Here is a 23,288-nt window from a genome sequence, read left to right on the forward strand (position 1 = left end):
GCACAGACACATTGTGGTAGCAGAAGCTCCCTCTAACTGATGATGACCTCAGGAAACACTAGTGCCTTACAATCATTCCGGGGACAGCACGACTGCACTGAATACGCTACTGTAAAGGAACATACTGAACTACTAGCAATTCTCTACCTCTACATACAAAAGTTTGTAGCCTCAAACACCACAGCCACAGCAGACCCTTCTGCTAAACCTGGTCAGCTACATTACTGGCATGGTAGAGCTTCAATAGAAGGAACATTGAAAACACCTTCCTATTAATCAAAATCTTTTCTACGATGTGGAGAACCTGACCACTTGCAATAGCTTTAAACTGGGAACAGACAGAATAATAGCAAAAGAAAAGAAGAGTTAGCTAGGTACCCTGAAGCATTGCAGTCCGCTGTGCATTTGTGTATCGCCCGCTCCTATCAATTGGGCAGAGACATGCACGGATAATAAGTCTCCTTAAAACAAAAAACAAAGAAAAAAGCCTCCCCCGCCCCGCCCTCCCCACCCATGTGCCAGCTCAGCAGGTGTGTAATTGTACCATATGATTTTTAGTTTATTTTGATTTAAATAAACACAGAAGAATGCTTATCCAAGGACTTAAAAATGTGTCACCTTAGGGCACAAAAACTCCAAAACCAGGTCCTCATAATGATCTCTGTTCAACCGCCTCATTGTTGGTTGGAGGAATCTGTCCCACAACAAACTCACCTCCTATTCAAGAAACAATCAGACTCACCAGTTAGCTTCATTAGCTACATATTGCTCAGTGAAGGGCTTATTTACAAAAATAATGAAACATCCGGCAATGTGAAGACAGTACTGTCTACAGTCACTTTCAGCAGTGTTTGAAAATAATAAAAAGCAGAGAGTTGAAGTGAAAATTCAAAACCTCCAACTAATTTCAACCATACATACATGAAAAAGGAAAAAAGTTTAGAGATGATGCAACAGAAAAAGTGACTCATTTTCTTTAATGCCAAACCCTGTTTTATTTCATTCTGCCTTCTGTACCTGCTAAATACATCGCTGACAGAGTAATAATTTACTAAATTGCATTTTAAAAATCCCATTTTAGTCACTTAAGCATTTCATTTCTCAGTACTGTGGGCCAGATTCCACTACAACATGATAACAAGGAGCTAAATGCTGGCTGGATTAGTGCAGATGTCTCAGTCAAAGGAAGGATGGTGTTGTGATTAAAGCACAGAATTAGGAATCAGGAGATCTAGGGTGAAATTCTGGTCCCACTGAAGTCAGTGGAAAAGCTCCCATTGACTTCAGTGGAGGCCGGATTTCACCATTGAGTTCTAGCATCAGAGTCCTGGTGTCACCATGACCGAGTTACGGCTTTGCAGCTTTCCCATCTGCAAAATGAGGATAGCAGTGATCTAGTCGTCTGCCCCCACACCGTGGCCTAACTTACACGGGTGATCAGTTAAAACACAAAATTACCCATTACGTTTCATTAAGACCATAATATAGTTTTCAAGAGTTTATCTTTGATATTTCACAGCACTGTGATGGGAACAAACCAAGTTCGCTTAAGGGAATTACCCCACTTAAAAGGCTGCAGAATCATATCATATGAGTGGCTCCTTCCACCTGTCTGTGAAGTGCCTAGCACGTTTTTGGAAAAGGCTACACAATGCCTCCATCTGGTCACCTCCAGGCTAGAACTACTTTTTCACTACTCTGCCTAATTCCGAACAGTCTTGTTCTATAAGAACAAGGGGCCATAACTGACTTAACTGGTAGTAAATGCAGAACAAATAAAAGGAGACAGCTTCAAACAGCATACATTGAACCTGGAGAACTCACTGCTAATAGTCTAATAGTGTGCTTAGATTTTCAGAAGAGGTAGATCATTCCATTACCCCTAAAATTCATAACCCGGGAGTAATAAAAACTCATGCTTCAGGTTAAGGATAGTCTCTGGGGGATCAGGAAGGACCCCGTCTCCTCTACATAGAATATCAGGGTTGGAAGGGACCTCAGGAGGTCATCTAGTCCAACTCCTTGCTCAAAGCAGGACCAATCCCCAGACAATTTTTTACCCCAGTTCCCTAAATGGCCCCCTCAGGGATTGAACTCACAACCCTGGGTTTAGCAGGCCAACGCTCAAACCACTGAGCTATCCCTCCCCAGTACAGCACTGCACAAGTAGGTGCATTTCAGGGAGGAGTTCCCTTTCTTCTGAGGCATCAGGTATTGGCCAATCCTTGAGGCAAAATACTGTACTAAGTGGAACAACTATCTGATCCAACATGGCATGTTTCACGCGCCTATTTTAAACAATTACATACCCATGTGAAATCTGCACTCTGATTTGACCTCCCGGGATATCGAGTGTTCCCTTATCATTGGCTATGGATGGTGTAGTAAGATAAACTAGCTAAATCCTTGCTAGGGACAGAGCCACAGCTCCGTGCTTTCAGGACAAGAGCAACAGGCTACTCAGCAAAGCGTGCTCCCAGTGACCTGTGGCATCTCCACGAGAGGCCGTAATCCCACAAGATCCGGATTTGGCCTTTAAACACGTTTCAAGGTGGGCTGAAGACGGGCTCAGTCAATGAAGTGACCTCGGCAGTGGCTAGTTAGGGGCCTGGCTTCTATTCTGAGCTCTGCCCCTGACTCACTGTGACCTTGGGCAAGACCCTTATGGGCGGATTTCAGAGGTGGTGAGGGAGCTACAAGTGCTCAGCTCTCTGACACATCAGGCCATTAGCTTCTTTGTGCCTCAGCATTTTACCCAGAGGGAAAAAGCCTCCCTCATCTCAGAAGGAAGTGTCGAGGCTTGTTATCAGCAGAGCACTCCAAGAGCAGCAGATGAAAGGAGCTACAGACGTGCAAAGAAGCACTTTTTTTTTTCCTACTCCAAGTTCGGAAGTGAAATTCCTGGCTAGAAAATCACAGAAGTGAAACATTTAATCTTTACCCAAATGCTGCCTTTTGTCGTTATACAATTAATTTTCTCTCCATTTACTGGGAGGTGACGCAAACCCATCTTTGTCACAGATCTGTCCCGTTCTCACCTATGGCAGACCGACCGCATTGGAAGTTACATCACTCAACAAGCAGTGACACAATGCTCTCAGAATGATGGATTAGCCATGCCGTCAGCTATAATTAATACCTGCAAAAACCTTGACAAGTCTCAGCTCAAATACGTGCTAAACGGAACCTAAAACAACAAACGAGTTTGGGATGACGTCCATACATAGCTCTACAAGAAAAACACTTGACATCCGATAGGAGGGCAAAGGACTACACTGGAGCAGGGATTGTTTCTCCATTAAAAAAAAAAAATCAGAGTTTTACCCTGCCATTCACCCCACACACACACCTCAACACAAACACAGTTTTGAGGCTTTTGTTTTATCTACATTGTTAACAGGCTCGCTCAAGAATCAGTTTGTTTCTGTTCCACCGAGATAACCAGCTTTTCCACCTCCAGCCTCTTTCAAGATAACCAGCCAAAGCGCCAACCTCCCTTCTGACCACACGCCACAATATCACCTACCCGCGTGCTTTACCATATTCACCATTCAAGTATCTCTTTCTCTGAGAGATTACCTCCATCTTTTGCACACGGGGGAAGGGACAAAATCATCCCACGCCCATCTCCAGTCAGGATTTGCTGAGCCCACCACCTCACCCCACAAGAGCAATACAGCAAGGAACGTACTCTAACGCAAGCACAGCAAGACGCCATCTCTGTCCAGCTATTCATCTAAAGCAGCGATACTCGGAGCTCAGGGGTTCAGGAGCCCAATGAGTGATCATTACCAAAAGAGCCCCAGTCGTGTGAATTCATTGTGTCATCTACTATATATCTGTAATATTTCTCACTGAAAAATAACTGACAAAGTATTATTATTTTATCAACTACAGCTGGTTAACAACATAGTAAAAGCACCCTGATTGGTTCATAATTAAATCACACAGTGTTTTAATATCCTCATCTGCTGCAAAGAGCCGCAGGAGACGCATTAAAGTGCGGCTTGCGGGCCTCAGTCTGAGTAACATTGATCTAAAGCAAAATGGATCCGTGTAGGAGATGAGCAACATTCCAGGCTGTGCATTGGCCATGACGTGCCGACAAGTATCCACAGCCGTGTCCCCAAGAGGAGTGTGATTATTGCTAGTCAGTGTCCCTTTGGGACAAGCTAGCAATACTGGATTCATTTGAAAGGAAAAGGAAAGTGTGTTATTGAGTGTAAAGCAACACTGCAAAGTGCATCAACTCCCTGTTCTCGCAAGAAAGCCTTTTACACAACACCAGACAACGAGCTCAGTCCCAAAGCCGAAGGGTGAGCTGGCTCAGGGCCAACGCCTGAGAGAATAGAGTAGATTAGGAGGAAGGGGATCGCCTGGGAAGTAGGGTGACCAGACAGCAAATGTGAAAAATCGGAACGGGGGTGAGGGGTAATAGGAACCTATATAAGAAAAAGACCCAAAAATCGGGACTGTCCCTATAAAATCGGGACATCTGGTCACCCTACTGTGAAGCCATACTTCTGGAATTTTAAAGAGGTATATTTCACAGCCTTATTCTTAATTCAACAACTACGCCAGGAGCTCAGGACTCATGTGGAGCTGTAACAACAAAGGCCATTTACAGGAAGCACCTCTTCTGCTTCTCTGGCTTGTCTCTCTCCTGAAGTCATTCGGAGATCCCTCTGGTTGTGCTATTAGAATCCTCTAAGGGAGAAATGGTGTCATAGACATCACATGACTGGGCTGGGGATAAACTGCAGGAATGAGGATTTATTAGGAAAGAAAGAACTGGTTTCCCTAGAACTATTCCCAATAATAGAAATGAGAGGGAAGAGAACCACAAACTGTAGCATGAGGCACTGGCGATTGGATTGGGAATCAAGAAAGTGTTCTCTCGCCCACTCCGCCTTTGACTCACTCTGTGACCGTGGGTCAGTCACTTCTCCTTTCTGGGCCGTGGTTTCCTAATCTGTAAAATGGGGGCAGCGAACCCCACCTTTGTAATACACTTTGAGGCTGAAGGACCACAAAGGCTAGGTAAGTGCTACATATTATTACTAGAATAACAATGTGTCTAAATTAACACACAGAACAATGGTATTTTCTATCAGCTGGGTTTTCAGCCACAGGGTGAATTTTAATAAAATCAGAAATTAGCTGCATTGGTACAAGTTACCATTAGGCTTAAGTTGTGCTGGTTTATAAGCAAATTGTTTGTAAATGACCAGTAAGTGGTTAGAACATGTATTTTATAGAGAATAAAGAAATAATGAACAAGTTTTCATGTTTACTGAAGGCAGACTCTCTCCAGAACATCAATATATGGGAAAGCTATTTCAATTCATTACTCTCCTAGAAATTCAGGCATTGCTGGCTCCCGGCATGACATAACAGCCCGCTTTCTGGCATTACGAACTATCACCACCTTCCCTTAATAGGCAGCTAGTCGACTTCCCCACCCGCTTCATGTGACGAGAAGCTGTCCTGACACAAAAGGGCTGTTAAGGGGAACATGGCATCCCAGAGTGAAGGTACACGTGTGAGAACTTCAGTTCTACTCAAACCCTGGAAGGCCTTGGTTAGAACCCTGGGAGGGGGAAAGCCTCTACACATGCATTCTGGGACTCTCCACTCAAAATTTATTAAAACACCCTAGAGGATCACCCCCCACGCCCCACCCCGCATCCCAGAATCATACAGACTCACCAGCTATAAACCTTCTAAATAACATGATCTGATTCCAAGGCCAGAAGGGATCATTATGATAATCTAATCTAGTGTTTCTCAACGACCCGTCTGTGGACCGGCACGGGTCCCTCAGATTTCCCTGACACAGTTTAGGAAGGCAGCAAGCCAGTCCCTGGTATCAAAAAGATTGAGAAACACTGACAGTCTGACCTCCTGTATAAGATGGGCTACAGAACTTCCCCGGAATAATTCCTAGAGCAGATCTTTTAGAAAAACATCCAGACTCGATTTAAAAACGGTCAGTGATGTGATGGAGAATTGTTCCGATGGTTAATTACTCTCACTGTTAAATATTTACATGTTATTTCCAGTCTGAATTTGTCTAGCTTCAGCTTCCAGCCATTGGATCATATTATGCCTTTCTCTGCTAGACTGAAGAGCCCTGATTAAATATTTGTTCCCCATGTAGATATTTATGGACTGTAATCAGTTCACCCCTTAACCTTCTCTTTGGTAAGCTGAATAGATTGAGCTCTTTGAGTCTATCACTATAAGGCATGTTTTTAATGATTCTCATGGCTCTTCTCTGTACAATCTCCAATTTATCAACATCCTTCTTGAATTGTGGGCACCAGAACTGGACACAGTGTTCCAGCAGCGGTCGCACCAGTGCTAAATACAGAAGTAAAATACCCTCCCTACTCCTACTTGAGGTTCCTCTCTTTATGTATCCCAGGAACACAATTAGCTCTTTTGGCCAGGGGGAGCTCATGTTCAGCTGATTATCCACCGCAAACCCCAAAACTTTTTCAGAGTCACTGCTTCCCTAGGTAGAATCCCCTACCCTGCAAGTATAGCCTACATTCTTTGTTCCTACATTTACCTTAGCCATCTTAAAATGCATATTGTTTGCTTGCGCCCAATTTCCCAAGCAATCCAGATTGCTCTGAATCAGTGACTTGTCCTCTTTATTATTTACCACTCTCCAAATTTCTGTGTCATCTGCAAACTTTACCAGTGATAATTTTGGTTTTTTTCCCAGGTCACTGATAAAAATGTAAAAGAGAGTTGGGCTCAGAACTGATCCCTGTGGGACCCCACAGGAAATACACCCACTCGATCATGAGTCTCTGTTTACAATGACACTTTGAGACATATCAGTTAGCTAGGTTTTACTTCATTTCATGTGTGCCATGTTCATTGTATATTATTCTAGTTTTTTAGTCAAAATGTCGTGTGGTACCAAGTCAAATGCCTTAGAGTGGTCTAATTATATTGGGTCAACACTATTACCTTTATCAACCCCACTTGTAAACTCAACAAAAACGGATACCAACTTAGTTTGACAGCTCTATTGTCCATAAACCCATGTTGATTTGTATTAGTTACATTACCATCTTTCAATTCTTTTTATTAATAGAGTCTTTCCCCCGCCCACCCCCCTGAGCCATACCATTATCTTGCCAGAAATCAATTTTAGGCTGACAGGCTTGTAATTACCTGGGTCATCCCGTTTACCCTTTTTAAAAATGGGCACAACATTAGCTTTCTGCCAGTCTTCTGGGACTCCTCCAGTGCTCCAAGACTTACTGAAAATCAACATTAATGGTAATACACTCCTGAACACACCCTCCCTTTGTTCATAGATTGCCTGACCTAGATTGTCAACTCCTCTGGACAATGACTATGTCATTGCATATTTGCCTGTTCAGTATCATGGCTCACCTATAATGCTGCAATAACAACATTAACTAGGTAATTTTTACTTTGCTAACATACTTGCTGTCAACTCCCCTCCAATACTTAGAGGTAGTGAAGTGCAATAACCCATGGCAGATGCTCATGGGCTTGGGAGCTCATTTAACAGAGGATTCAATGGTGCTGATAGAAAGGCTACAATATCAAAAGGAAATTTCATCTAAAAAACGTCCAATTTCGTCCCCGCTGCCTTGAGCATTATAATATAATCGACTGTCCACCAGTGATCATACAACACCGGCTACGCATCAGAGATCTCTTTTCAGACAGACATGAAGGCAGAGGAAAAGATAATGGTGGAACTGTGATATAAAATGATTAGAGAAAAGTCCCCATCAGCATTTGTTTCCTTTTCTCTTACACCACCTTAACTGGAGCCAGCCACGCACTGTTATGGATTCTTTGCTTCAGTCTTCACGGCTGAGGATGTTAGGGAGATTCCCAAACCTGAGCCGGCTTTTGTAGGTGACAAATCTGAGGAACTGTCACAGATTGAAGTGTCACTAGAGGAGGTTTTGGAATTAATTGATAAACTTAACATTAACAAGTCACCGGGGCCAGATGGCATTCACCCAAGAGTTCTGAAAGAACTCAAATGTGAAGTTGCAGAACTATTAATTAAGGTTTGTAACCTGTCCTTTAAATCGGCTTCTGTACCCAATGACTGGAAGTTAGCTAATGTAACGCCAATATTTAAAAAGGGCTCTAGAGAGGATTCCGGCAATTACAGACCGGTAAGTCTAACGTCGGTACCAGACAAATTAGTCGAAACAATAGTTAAGAATAAAATTGTCAGACACATAGAAAAACAAACTGTTGAGCAATAGTCAACATGGTTTCTGTAAAAGGAAATCGTGTCTTACTAATCTATTAGAGTTCTTTGAAGGGGTCAACAAACAAGTGGACAAGGGGGATCCAGTGGACATAGTGTACTTAGATTTCCAGAAAGCCTTTGACAAGGTCCCTCACCAAAGGCTCTTACGTAAACTAAGTTGTCATGGGATAAAAGGGAAGGTCCTTTCATGGATTGGGAACTAGTTAAAAGACCGGGAACAAAGGGTAGGAATTAATGGTAAATTCTCAGAATGGAGAGGGGTAACTAGTGGTGTTCCCCAAGGGTCAGTCCTCGGACCAATCCTATTCAACTTATTTATAAATGATCTGGAGAAAGGGGTAAACAGTGAGGTGGCAAAGTTTGCAGATGATACTAAACTGCTCAAGATAGTTAAGACCAAAGCAGACTGTGATGAACTTCAAAAAGATCTCACAAAACTAAGTGATTGGGCAACAAAATGGCAAATGAAATTTAATGTGGATAAATGTAAAGTAATGCACATTGGAAAAAATAACCCCAACTATACATACAATATGATGGGGGCTAATTTAGCTACAACAAGTCAGGAAAAAATCTTGGAGTCATCGTGGATAGTTCTCTGAAGATGTCCGTGCAGTGTGCAGAGGCGGTCAAAAAAGCAAACAGGATGTTAGGGATCATTAAAGAGGGGATAGAGAATAAGACTGAGAATATATTATTGCCCTTATATAAATCGATGGTATGCCCACATCTTGAATACTGTGTACAGATGTGGTCTCCTCATCTAAAAAAAGATATACTGGCACTAGAAAAGGTTCAAAAAAGGGCAACTAAAATGATTAGGGGTTTGGAATGGGTCCCATATGAGGAGAGATTAAAGAGGCTAGGACTCTTCAGCTTGGAAAAGAGGAGACTAAGGGGGGACATGATAGAGGTATATAAAATCATGAGTGATGTGGAGAAAGTGGATAAGGAAAAGTTATTTACTTGTTCCCATAATACAAGAACTAGGGGTCACCAAATGAAATTAATAGGCAGCAGGTTTAAAACAAATACAAGGAAGTTCTTCTTCACGCAACGCACAGTCAACTTGTGGAACTCCTTACCTGAGGAGGTTGTGAAGGCTAGGACTATAACAGCATTTAAAAGAGAACTGGATAAATTCATGGTGGTTAAGTCCATTAATGGCTATTAGCCAGGATGGGTAAGGAATGGTGTCCCTCGCCTCTGTTTGTCAGAGGATGGAGATGGATGGCAGGAGAGAGATCACTTGACCATTGCCTGTTGGTTCACTCCCTCTGGGGCACCTGGCATTGGCCACTGTCGGTAGACAGGATACTGGGCTAGATGGACCTTTGGTCTGACCTGGTACGGCCGTTCTTATGTTCTTCCTTTGCTGTAACGACCTTGACAATTTTCATTATTAGCCATTTTCAGGCTCTTCTATCTAGCCCATTTAAGCTTCTGTACTAGAGCTGAAACAAATATTCTCACATCTCCTTCTCCGCTCCCACTACTTTGAGATTTGCCCCCCGTGAAAAATAGCTTAAATCATTAAAGAGATCGGACCAGGCACTCTGTGATTCGCACACTGCATTCATTTTTCCATATGGTATGTTTTGTTCCAGGTGTTTGAGTCAAGGGACCAACACATGGCCTCAGGTGTGATCCAGACCATTCACACCACAAATCCTCTTGACACAAACTAAGATGGAGCTGTGCTACTTCAGTCGGCTGAAGAGGTTAGAATATGGCTTAAAATCAGTCAGCCGGATGAGCCCTGATTTCACAAAGACCTCATGGCTTGGGTTAGAGAGTAGAAGGAAACTACCCAGGTCTCTCCACTGCTGTTTTTCTGAAGAGAGTATCCTACCCTCAGCCATAGCCTTGAGGCAAATGATCTCCAGCACGTGCTTTGGGGCCGTTACATAGTCATGGAAACCCCTTTTGCTACTGACCAGGGAAAGTAACCAGCATGATATTCACATATGCCAGGACAAATTCATCCTCAATGTAACCAAAATCAGGGATGAATTGGTACCATATACCATGTCCTATGTGCCAAATGCCAGATCTTTTCTGACCTAAGACACCAAACAAGGCAGAGCTCTTTGCAAGAGATGTGAGATAGCGTATGACTCTGCTCCCCATAGGATACTGCCTATGTGAATAATAGTTACTGGGAAGTCATATACACCTCTCTCCAAGGATCCCTGCATTGAGAAAACAGAGTAATGGGATGTCATGATCAGAACAGTAACTCAGTTCTCTAAAGAAAAGCCCAATCGCTGCACTGGTAAGCTGTCCAGCCGCATCATTTTTTAAAAGTATATGTAAGGCAAGAGAACCAGAGTCCCTATTGCATTAGCGGGGGAAGCACATGCAAGTAGTAACAACCCATCTAAGGAATATTTACAGTCCTTTCCTGTCCCAGCAAAGCAACATGTCAAACAACAGAGGAAGAACCTCCTACCCCTACGTTCAATAATATTAGATATATTTTATATGCAGAACAGCCACCTTAATTGGGGCAGATGTCACATTCTACCTCCACAAAGCAAGAAGAGGAGAATTCCAGGGCTCACATCAGTCAGGTATCAGCAGAGAAATATGACCAAGCAATTTCCTATAATTGTTTCCAAGAGTCATTTATATGGGAAGATTTTAATGGAGATGTTTATTAATCTCTAACTCTCAGGAGATCCACTTATAAAGCATAAACAGGAGCCACCATCTAAAACCATGGGTTTCTGTCTTTGCCTGTTGGAAACATTCCTATCAATTGCGGTTAACATACCAGACTATGTCAAAGACCTTCTTCCTTTTCGCATTTGTACCTGCTCATTTTTTGTGTGGGTGACACACCGGGTCAGCTTCTTAACACTGCGTAAAGTATTAACGCTGATTGTCAGATAAATGAACCCATGGGAGAGCAACGTTTTGACACGCTCTTGGTGAAGAACCCTACTTTTTTCGCGATCATACATCTCTTAACACCTTTTGATTCTTCTTACTCACGTCTCAGTACTTGACTGTTATTAATCCTGCTTCAGGAGTCCCATCTTCTTAGTTAAATGAAGTGGCTACCAAAGTTATCCAATGTGATGCAGAAGTACAGGTGCAGAAATGCAGTCTTTAAATCCATCAATTTCTTTCAAAAACACCTAAGAACGCTGGGTCAATGCAAACCTCACACAAGTGGCAGATCTCCTTCCTAAGTGTGCAGTTTGTGGACAAACAGAATTTAGTCTAGTTCATGTCTAGTTCAGTTCTTAACTTGCATAATATTATCTTCCCAATTTTGCACCATTTGGCCTCATTTTCTGCCCCATCCACCTCCAAACCCAGCATCTATTGCTCAAAAATAAGAGATCAACTGCTTTAGTGAACAACGTGGTGCCCCCACGTCAATCAGGTGCAAAGACGCATTTGGTTACTTTCACAATAAACTCAAGTCAAAACACAGTGTTTCAAGCACAAAAATGTGTGTGTGCTGGGGAGAGCAGCCCCAGGGAATAACACTGAAGCCATCAGTCATCTCAGAGCCAGTTGTTTATAATGGTGATCATAAAGACAGCTCATGCTCCTAGTTTACTTTCCTTTTAAACGTGCATACACCATTTTTGTAGCTAGTCTTCCTGTCCATCAGCTTCAAGCAGTTGAAACAAAGGAGAACATTTATCAATAGGCCTCTCCTGGATGGACCTGAACTGATGATCTCATACTTAAAACTACCAATCATATGTAAGTTTGTTTCTATTTGTTTCTCTGTCTGGTATTTCTAAGGCACCTATTTATTGCCTTGCCATCTAAGTGTCCCGGTTCCAAATGAAAGAATAGACATTAAAATCTCTGTGATTATGGACCCATAAGCTTCTTAGCAATTGAAGTTTTAATGACCCAATGATGAAAGCTCCCATTACTATGCATTTAGTACAAATAAAAATAAGAAGACGGCTTTAAACACTAAGCACTTAACTGTATTCTGGAGCTATGGGGAATTGCAGACAGAAGGACTGAGTGTGTCATGGAGGAGAACTGAACTGAAGAGAATGTCGGGGGAAAGCGTATGCTGTACATATAGCTGCAAGCTGGCAGGGAAGCTCACAGACCTTCTAAGGTCCAATGGAGCAGGTTCCTCTCCTGCAGACCTTAGCAAAGGGAGAACGTGGACTGGGGAAGAGCACTGGCTGGAAATTGGATAGCCATGGCTAGTAGAGGGTCCTGGATGTGGGCTGGAATTAGGGAGCAGGGCTGCAGAACAGGAACGAGGACTGGCTGGGGAACCGAGGCTGGAGGTGGGCAGTAAGGATTCATAGATACATAAATTGCATGAACTATAAAACCAGACGGGATCATTGTCTGACCTCCTGCATCACACAGGTCATAGGATTTCCCTGTGTTAAATCTTGTTTGAACTAGAGCATATCTTTTAGTAAAGCAATCAATCTTGGTTTTAAAATTTCCAGTGCTAGAGAATCCACCCCCTTATTTCGAGTCTGATTTTCTCTAACTTCAGCTTCCAACCATTGAGATCTTGCTATGCCTTGGTCTGATAGACGAAGATCCCTGTATCATCCAGTTTCTGTTCTCCATGTAGGTGTTTATAGACTGTCATCAAGTCACTCCTTAACCTTCTCTTCGATAAGCTAAATAGATTGAGCTCCCTGAGTCTTTCGCTGTAAGGCATGTTTTCCAATTCTTTAGCCATTCTTGCGGCTCTTCTCTGAATCCTCTCCAATTTACCAATATCAGCAGTAGTCAAACCAGTGCCAAATACAGAGGTAACATTACCGCTCTTGGCTGGAGACCGATCTGATATGACCAGGGATCAGGTGAAAGAATCACATCTGCAGTGGGAAAATTTTGTACACCAGGCACAGAAAGCTTTAATTGACACAACTTTTACCAGCGAGTGCCCTGAGCTTTTTAGTTGGTGGGAGCGTGGCATCCTATCGAATCACAGAACAAAGGAAATTCAAAACAAAGCCCTAAGACACCAACCGTAACACTATATTCACACATTCATTTAACAAACATTCTCAGTGACCAGCAGCTAAACTCTGCCCCGAAACAAAACACACAATAGCTACAAAATGAACTTCATCCGTTCATCACCACTCCCTCTCTCATTTGCACAAAAACACATTCATATCTTACTCTTATTCACACAAATGTTGTTTAAAAGGTCAATCTACAATCCACAAAATCAAAGATATTTTACCAATTCACCACCACCTGAGTATCTGTCTTACCCATCTAATCTTTCTTGGGTATTTCTATACCACCCAGCAGCAGACTATATAAGAGGGATCCAAATGACAGTCTTCCTCTTCTGAGCAAAATAATTCCATGTAAAGTATCATTAAAACAACACTGCATGAACAGACACTGTTCTTACACCAGATCATAAAAACATGTCCGTCAATTTCAAATAGGAATTATTAATGTCACAATAAACCATCCAACTTGGTACTGCAGATACTGAGGGCTGTGATGGTGGTGGTGAATACCTGGAAATTCATACTACTATTCTTTAGATTATCGTAGTGCCTAGAAGTCCCTGTCATGGATCAGGACCCCATTGTGCTAGGTGCTGAACGAACACAGAACAAAAAGATACACTGTAAGCTCTTTGGGACAGGGACTAAGAACAAGACAAGACACAGCAGATGAACACAGACAGTCAGGGGAGACAAGGAAACAACGTTAATGCGACCGGCAGTGTTCTCAGCAAACCAGTGGCCTCACCATTGTCAGTTTTCTGTAACCTCACAGCAAAGGAGAGTTTTAAGGAGTGTTTTGCAGGAGGATAATGAATTTGTGTTGTGGATGTTTGCAGGGATCTATTCCCAAGCGTGAGGGGTGGCCTGGGGGAAGGCATGATGGCGTCTGCTTGAAAATTTAACCATTGGGCAATGGAGCCTGACAGCATGGGCTGAAGGGAGATGGGAGTTGACTTTTCGATACTGTTTAGAGTTGATGTTGTGGGGAGGAAATACTCAGGAGCTCCTTTAGTTGAGTTAACTAAGTTTTTGGTAGGGGAATAAATATTGAGTTTCAACTGTGAGGTAGTTATATATTATTCCCATTTTACAGAGGAGTAAACTGAGACAGATGTGAAAATAGGGTGTCCACGTGCCCAGTTTTCGACGGGAAAATCCAGATGAAAAGGGAACCTGGCAGTGCTACTGACTACTACTGACCAGACACACGATGCCTGGTTACTGCGGGTGAGGGAGGCACCGAGTCATCACCCACGCCAACTCCTACTCAGCCGGTGCTGCCTCCTACCTGCATCAGGCGGCTGCAGCTCCCAGCCCCAGTTCCGCAGACAAGTCCCTCCCAACCCAAGCCTGGTGCAGATGGGGGAAGCAGCAAGTGATGGTGAGGGGGAGAAGAGGAGAGAATGAGGGTGGGGTCTTGGGGAAAAGAGACATGGCAGAGGTGGAGTCTTGGGGGAAGAGGCAGGGCGGGGAAGGTTCCGGCACTCCTGCTGGAGTGTCCGGTTTTTAAATATTACGAAGTTGGCAACCCTATGTGAAAACCAAACCCAAGGTCACAATGAAGCAGTGGCAGAGCTGAAGTTCAGGTTCAAAGTTTCTTGACTAGGCAAGAGACCACAATGCCTCCTCATAACGTTAACAGGAATGATGACAGCATGTCACAGTGATAAATGTCATTAGCAGAACTGGCAAGGTCATTAGGTCCTAAGCTTTGTGCAATCAATACTGAACATAAGGCAGAACCCAAATGGAACTTAGCACGTAGAAAGAGGGCTCAAAAAACCCTTGGAACAAAGAGAGCAAAAGTATTCTGTCTCCTTACAACCCCTGGCAATGCAACCCTAGCTTTCTGGGTGTCTCCCCTCCCAACTCCCTCCTGCTATGTGATTGTGGTTTCCTTTAATCTGATCATTAATTGCTCTTAGTTTCCTCTGTTGTAGTTTGTCTCCCATTGTTTGGGATTTACATTACTCCACAGGAAATCAGTGAGAGGTCCTGTGATTAGAAAGGTGTGTTTCCTGTTAGGGCCCACCCTTGCTTGCTCAGATACAGAGAACAGACCTTCTACAGAACTACACCAATGTAGCAAAAGGAAGTCAGGTGAACAAAAGCAAAGGGACTATAATTTGGTTATATTAAAAGCTACGTGAATTCACTTTGTCCTGCACAATATAACTATACACACCCCCCTTCATATTCACCTTCACACGCCACGGCAATAGCTTTCTGCACAGGTTTGGATTTTTAATTTCATTTGTGAGTGTAGAGTTCATCACCAAGTGGTGATCACTGGCATATATAGAAAGGGGAGGTATGGTGCAAACGTCTTCTTGGCTCAATACGTCTCAATCTTACTGTCCATTACCCTGCTATGTCCCTGCTGTGGGGAAGGCAGAGAGTCTCTGGAGCGGAAGATGCCACTCCGAGAAAATAATGCAGTTTGGGGATAGAAATGCCCACTAGGTACTGATTAGGTCAAACTGATTCTCTCCTGTGCCCTAAAGCAGGTTTGGATCACATCTCTCCAGCGGCGGCAATCGAGTGCAGCAGCTTTTTAACTGGGCTCTGTTTTACAGGCCTGAACAAAACTTGATGCCTCTCATTTTTCACACGGTTACCGCTGGACAGGAGCTCCTTCCCCTGGCTAAACCGGTCCATTTAAAATGTGAAGAAGCTGCTTTAGCAGTTGCACTGTCATAAAACCAGCCTCAGAGGTGCAGGCACACGCGGTTTCCATTCAGCACAACATTGCAAGAACAGAATCTATGTGACATAGCTGGTGCATATTTCATGTGCTAGCCCAGGGCAGTCAGAGCGCACAGTAATCAGAGATATTTTCCACCTCTAACATCTGTTAGGTTATCTAGTCCATCCCCCTTCCAATGCAGGATTGCTCTTTACAGTAGATTCCCTGGAGTTCAGAGGGTAAGAAATGCTTTCACTTGTGAGCCTAACAAAACCACGCTATTACCTATTGAATGACAAGCCTCAAATATTTAAGCATCTGTCCCAAAAGAGAAGGTTAAAAATGAACTTTCCCCGTGAGGCTGTTCAGGGCGGGGAGGGAGATTATTTTCCAGACAACATTTCTAGTCTCATTTTAATGATAGAAAACAATGGAGCTTTCGTTAAGATTAAGGAACTTTGTCTGCCAGCCTGATCGACCCCTCTGTTCTCAGAAGTACAGCAACCTCCCGTAGTTTCACAGGAGACGTAGCTCTATGGCTGTTGACCAGTGAAGTCAAAAGGAGCTCTTAGCTCGAGTCCAAAATACCTGTTTCTACTTGCCAAATAGAATACACACGCAACACAACTGATATAGCCCCACTTACATTGTTACAGATAAGAAACCACGTCATTTACGTCTCTTGTATTGAAACGCATCCACTGTACACACAATTAAACTGTCTTAGATAACGTTTTAATTCTTTTCCCTGCCCCGAGAACTGATCTGAGTGCTGCTGGAAAATATGATTATTCCAACTACAATATAGCACAGGAAATGATGCTTTGGAGATGACCCTTTTTGTAGTGAAATATGTGCGCCGTGCATCTAAATGCCTTGATCAAGTTATTACATCATCAGCATTTATTTCCATTTATAAGATTTGTATCCATGAGAGTCAGTCAAGAATTCTGTAAGAGCGATCACTCTTCCCTTATCTATTTTGTCTAGTAGATTTCAACCCAACTATTTTCCTTTGGTTTCCTGTGTTATTAGGTGTCCTGTATCTGCAGCTTGGTGAAGTTATATTTAAAAAAAACTGCCACAAAATCCTACATTTTTATTCAAGTCTGATTTTCCCTTTGAGTCTTTAGACTAGTGGTTCCCAAACTTGTTCCACTGCTTGTGCAGGGAAAGCCCCTGGTGGGCCAGGCCGGTTTGTTTACCTGCTGCGTCCGCAGGTTCGGCCGATCGCGGCTCCCACTGGCCGCGGTTCGCCGCTCCAGGCCAATGGGACCTACTGGAAGCGGCGCGGGCCACTGCTTTAGACCAATCAAGAGACCAAAGGAGTCCAACTTGGGTTTGCTCAAGTAAGGGCTGAGAGGAGGGGTGAATAGCCCCAGGACAGTGTGAAGCACCCTGTTACGGACGCCGAGATTACTGACCTGGTCTAAACGAAGAGCACCATCAATGAAGCGCTGTTTGCGCAGATGCTTGGCGATTTGGTGGAGGTTCAGGACAGCTTGGTGAATTTCGTCGACTGTGTGCTGGGGAGAGACTGGAGGCAGTTCTTCTGGCCCAAAAACCTTGCTGGGGTTTTCAATCATACTTTGTGCATGATCATAGCTCAGCTTCACGCAGGAACAGATAACCGTTCGCCCGAACCATTCATCGAGGATCTGCAAAATCAGAAAATGTAAACAAAGTCATTAACTACAAGAGGAGGATCCTGCCATCCTTCACACCAGCTTATGCCTTTTTTCCTCATGTTAAAAATAAAAAAGATCCAATTAAACAGAGAAGGGGCTTGTGTGCAGATTGGTAGATAGAACCCTGAACACGGGCACCTAAACTTTGCCCAGGTGACAGTCTAATTGGAAACCTACTAGAAGCTGGAGGGTCACATCTAATATGCAGCAGGGGTGTGGCCAAGAGAGAACATAAGCTGTGCCCTGAGGTTAATAGTCTTGCTTGGATCAAGACAGGGGACTGCCTGCCGGGACCTCCATGTCAGACAAATGTTTGTAGGCTACACTGTAGAAGTATATGGGGAGTACGTACTTTGGCCCCTGTTGGTCCAGACCTACCAATCTCCATCCCTCTCATTTCAATGGGTCTTAAACCCATTACTCAGGCCAGGGTTCAGCCCAAAGAATGGCAAGGAATAATCCGTGAGTTTCCACAATCTTTCTGATCCAACAAAGAAACGTTGCCAGTAAGCGCATATGAAATCAATTAAAAAAAATTCAAACAGAAACCACCCATATTTTTAAACTATTTAATAAAATGTCTCTCTGGAATTTAATCTTAAATTATTCGTTAGGACAGAAAGGAAAAGAGCCACATTTTTGGATGCAGCATGGTACCAACATTGCAAAGCTGCTCAGAGTGGTGAGAATGTGACGGGACAACGGGGAACGGGCTTTGGATCAGGGAATCAGACTCAAAGGGTGACGGGGCGATGAGAAGTTTGGAGAAGAAGGTTGAGGGTAAAACTAAGCAGAAGTGCTTCGAGGACGAGTGGAGTGTTTTAATTCTGGCTCGACTCAAGCGGTAATCTCACACTCTCCGTTGGCGCAACAGGGCCACTCAAGGAGGAGGTACCTTTGGCAAGCGGGAGTATCCCAGGTCTCGGTAAGGCAGAGTGAACCAGGGCATTGCCGGAGGAGGACATGAACCGGGGAAGGATTTGCCATTGACGGAGCTGATTCACCCCCCTTACACTCCTCCTATTCACCTCCTTAGCGCACCAGCATGCGCACATGCAGCATAACTCAACAGACTGGAAAACTGCACATCATTGGGCATCTAGGTCTATCTCCTATTAAATGAGGTCATGTCCTGAACACTGGGACACATTTTTCTACGTCTTCAGCAACTAGAGGGTAAGATCTTAGGATTTAAAGTTCTCAGAAATGTAGCTGATGATGTAGGGGGTGTGTATGTGTGTATATCATATACGTGCATTTCAGAGAAATTATTACAATTAACAGAACTTAAGGAATTAGCTATCCTCCTATTTTAAAAGCTATTCTGTCCGATCTCGGATCCACTGCGTCCTATTAAGTTTAGTTTAACACTCGTTCTGAGTTGTAGGGTGCTACTTTTACTTGGTCACTGACACATAGTGAGAGCTGCTACCAGGCTGGTCTGTTTCTAGCAGGCCTCCTTCCCCTTCTATATACTGACTGTGTTTTGGTAACGCTGAACCCAGGAATTTGAATTCCAAGACTCTGCACTCTTATGCAAAACACATTGGGGCTATTGTAAAAGTTCCCAACCCTTCTGGATGCCATGTTGTTAATATAAGAAACTTCATTCTTCTGCCACTGTCTGAGAAATCAGAAATGATATCCAAGAGAAACTGCTGGTCTCTTGCCCCCTATGATCGACAAGTAATGAATACTCAGAAAAGTCTATATTTCAGTGCTTAAAAAAAGCTCTGGAATTAAATTAGTGCTATTTTTCAATGTCACACACCTTATTTCCAAAGTCTATTCTTTAATGGCAGACAATGGCAGATCACTATGGGGAAAAGGTTTTCTTTTTGATGGAAACCATGAAACTTTACACACACTTTTTTTTTAAGTTTCTCCCTTCCCCTCTGTTTGTGGTGTGTGGGGGGGTTTGTTTTGTTTTCTTCGTTTGTCTGTTTAAATCACTGGGGCAAAAAACTCCCTATCAAAAGCCAGGGAAGTTTCCTGTAAGGTAATAAGCCGCTGCAGGATCTCTTTAGACACTACGCCATGGGCAAAAGGAAAAATACAAAAACAATTAGCAGGTTAAAGAAAAATAAACCGTTCACGTTTTAATTAGACAAAGGGGTCCTCAAGCACCCAGAAAGATTTTGCTCAAAGTAGTGAAATGAGTGTCGGACAAGGCTGAGTTTCCTTTATTGGAACTGAACTTCTAATTTCATTCATCCACACAAACCCTCTGTAAATAAGGGAGCGCTCTCCTAGCCTGACATTTAAATGTTTTATCATCTCCCTTTTCTTGTCAATGTTCTAATCTCTAGCTATTGGTAACAGCTGCATTAAAACAAGACCCTTATCAAACCTGGTTCTCACCACTGTAAGATCCAAAACTATAATGATTTAGGCACTTAGGTACTAATTATGTCTAGCCGTAGGTGAAATAATTCCATCCAGTAAAAAATGAAGAGGGCTGGACAAAAAGCAGAAAAGGAATTCCTAGTAAAAGCAATGCTTCTCCCACAGCAGAGGTGAATAAAATCCTGGATTTTACAAGTTAACCTATAGCTGGCTTCCTCCTTAATATGGAAGGTGCAGCAAGGAGAATTCAGGTACGAACATGCAAAGTTACATTTTGAGCTGAATGAATCATCCCTGATTTGGGCAAAGCTGGGAACTCGTTATGCAGCTTGTAGACTAAGTTAATGAATGGACCTAGCTGAGAATTTCCTTGACCTTGTAGTTAGATCACGGGTTCTCAACCAGGGAATGGGATCCCATTGGGGGACAGTCCTCAAACAGGTTTCAGGGTGTTGACACCATCTTCCTTTAGTTTATGGCTAGTCTGAAGTAGGTACCAGGACTCTCCTATTGGACCATGGGATCACAGTATGAAAAAGGTTGCGAACTAAAATGATGCTGGTTTTCAAAAGATGGCGTACAACCGCATATCTAATTTTCATGAACCATTACTGCACATGTAGATTGGTATCAGTGCAATCAGCTAGTTAGTCTAACTGGCTATTTGCATGCACATTTGTAGTAACTGTACGTGCAGTTTGCATTGCATGTTTGGAAAACTGGACTCTAAATGTTTTCAAGGTTGCTTTCTCGGGCAAGCTTTGCTTTAAAGAAGGGAACAAATGCAATCAACTAAAGTTACAATGGTATTCAGTTCCAGAACTAAGATGTATCATATAACGCTTCATTAGTATTAGTATTATTATAACCACCACCACACCTCCTAGCAGCCCCAGTCATGAATCAAGCCTCCATTGTTTCAGGTGCTGTATAAAAACAGAACACAAAGATGGTCCTGCCCCAAGGAGCTGACAATCAAAGTATAACACAAGAGACAGCAGATGGAGGAATACAAGGAAACAATGAGACGAAATAGGTGATATGCAGTGGGCACAGCCACACATCTAGATGTTTTTCAGTATGTTAATGAAGGATTAAATAGGAGTCAAGGGCAAAACCCCACAAACCCGCTAGTTTGGCAAATTTGGCAGAGGCCAGGAATTTTCTTCAGGTCTCAAAATCGGAGACAAATTTTAGCCTGGAGAGTGTTAGCTGTCCTGGGATGAGATAATCTTGAAAATACAGATACAGGATGGGAAGCCCAGTGGCGCTAAAGAGCAGTTGATCAAGATGGAAAGTTTACCACTGACAAGCAAGTCTGTTTCTATACCGTATTTGTATTCACCCTCCTTTATTGTTACCAGGGCGATTTGCTTGAAAGTTGGCTCTTGATTTTTAGAAGTTCATCCGTTCCTGTTGCTTAATCCCCACCTGGAAATCTCATATAGCAGTGGAATTGTGACATCATAGTTTCCTTGTTGTTGACATAACTGTAGTATTGTACCTTCAGGGTTGGAGTGGGAAGCAGGAAGAGGAAGAGCAGATAAGCTCTTAAACAGAGATCCTATTTCAGACAGTTGTCCGAACAGTCACCAAATGGATAGGGAGAGTAGAGAGAACTACAACAAATGTGGCATGTAAACTGGGTAGGTTCCAAATGATGTTTGGATAATGGTTTGCTTTGGAATCAATCGCCCGATGAATAACAATATTATACTATATTGCACAACAGATCCACTCCTGCTCTTGACGTTTATGTAAGATCTCTCTCTGAATTTTCCTGCCATTTCTCTCTAAAATATCTTTATTGTCCCTCACAGGAAGCAACATGGACCAGATTTCTGTTTTGCTGCCTGAAATTTAAACGTTCAACCAAAATCTCACTTTTCCTGCCTGACTGACAAAAGCAGAAGCCAAATCTTCCAGAGTTCTGTTAATTTCCCTTTGGGAAATATCGGATACAGTACAATACCGCCACAGGAGATCAACCAGCCTGTGTGTAAACACAGGCTGGCCATGTTCATGGGAAGGCGAAAGAACAGGCACTACCATTAACAGCTGGTGCTGACTTCCCCGGCTATTTTATCTTCTGGACACTAGTCACCATCCCTGACCCCTCGAAGGCAGCTGAGTAAGCTACTGCAGTGTGTTATGGAGTATGTAGTTTTGTGACATTTGGTTCTTTTCAACCGGTATAAAGTGCACTTTAATATCACCTCTACTAGTACTAAGATACTGCTTCTAATTGCGGTTTACTGGGTTTTCACACATACATTAAACAGATTTTATGGAGACATTGAAATAGATTTTGGATACGTCTTGCCCACATGAATGCATATGGATGCCTGTTGTCGACACTTTCTAACAAATCTAGAGCAGATGGTAGTGGTTGAGAGCCACGAAGAAGCACTAATTACATCAGGTGTCTCAGACCACAGCAGTTGACCGTCCTCAGCAGCATTGTGTTTCAAGCACCACAGAAAAGGAAATGGGATAGAACCTTACATGCTAGTTTATGTGCGGTGCACAGCAGTGGAATTCAGAACGGGGGCTGCATCTCAGCTGCAATATGCCTCGTTCTGCCCACAATGACACAGCGCAGCTCAGTTCTTGAAACATATTGCATCAAGGTGACAATATTGGAGCAGTTAATACACAGATCCTTGAAAAGGCACTTCGCAGGCGGCACGCCAGAACTTCCTACTGAAGTTCACAGGGCTGCACAAGCTGTAGGCCAGACAGCATGGCCTGTTATGCTTGTGTGTAGCGCTAAAACAGTTGATTATAATGCAATGAGTGATTTCAAAAGCCCCACAAGATGGCACCAGTCTTCGGAAAGGGTTAAAGGACAGCCATTGTTTTACTTATTAAAAAATCAGTCACTCCCATGTAGGAATCTATCGGCATTTTACTGGCAGACGTATTAACTGGAGGTTTGTTTGTATTGCAAGGGATTACTGACAAGTCCTTACCCTATAGTGGTTCTGTCAGGCAGTGCTTTATAAACTCACCGGCAAAATACTGTTTTGTAGACCGTGTAACAAGGTGCTCATAAGGCCCCTGTGTTCCGAGCCTCTCTCCATGTTACATCATCATTCCTTACTGCTCTGCATGCCACTGACAGAGAACTCGAAGATCAAAGGCCACGTTCAGCAAGCAGAACGGCCTATTGACAGACTTCACCTCTTCCCAACCCTGAACAGAGAAAATGATCCCATTTCTCCTGCCTACACAAGCACCACAGTGTAGTAGCACTAGAGGTGCTTTGCCCTGACTCTCAAGGATAAGCTCTTGGAGAA

At 43.2% G+C, this 23,288-nt stretch overlaps 1 protein-coding gene across 4 annotated transcripts in view; it reads right to left on the reverse strand.

Moving 5' to 3' along the window:
- DIS3L2 (DIS3 like 3'-5' exoribonuclease 2) overlaps window positions 1-23,288 on the reverse strand; it is a 262,106-nt gene that overhangs the window by 72,050 nt on the left and 166,768 nt on the right. For all 4 annotated transcript variants that reach the window (XM_054040303.1, XM_054040301.1, XM_054040300.1 and 1 more), the window contains one exon: window positions 17,380-17,613. In XM_054040303.1, coding sequence (XP_053896278.1) covers window positions 17,380-17,613 — 234 coding nt within the window. The remainder of the gene's footprint in view (window positions 1-17,379; window positions 17,614-23,288) is intronic.

This window comes from Malaclemys terrapin, chromosome 9 (assembly GCF_027887155.1).
Source record: "Malaclemys terrapin pileata isolate rMalTer1 chromosome 9, rMalTer1.hap1, whole genome shotgun sequence".
Lineage (NCBI taxonomy): Eukaryota > Metazoa > Chordata > Testudines > Emydidae > Malaclemys > Malaclemys terrapin.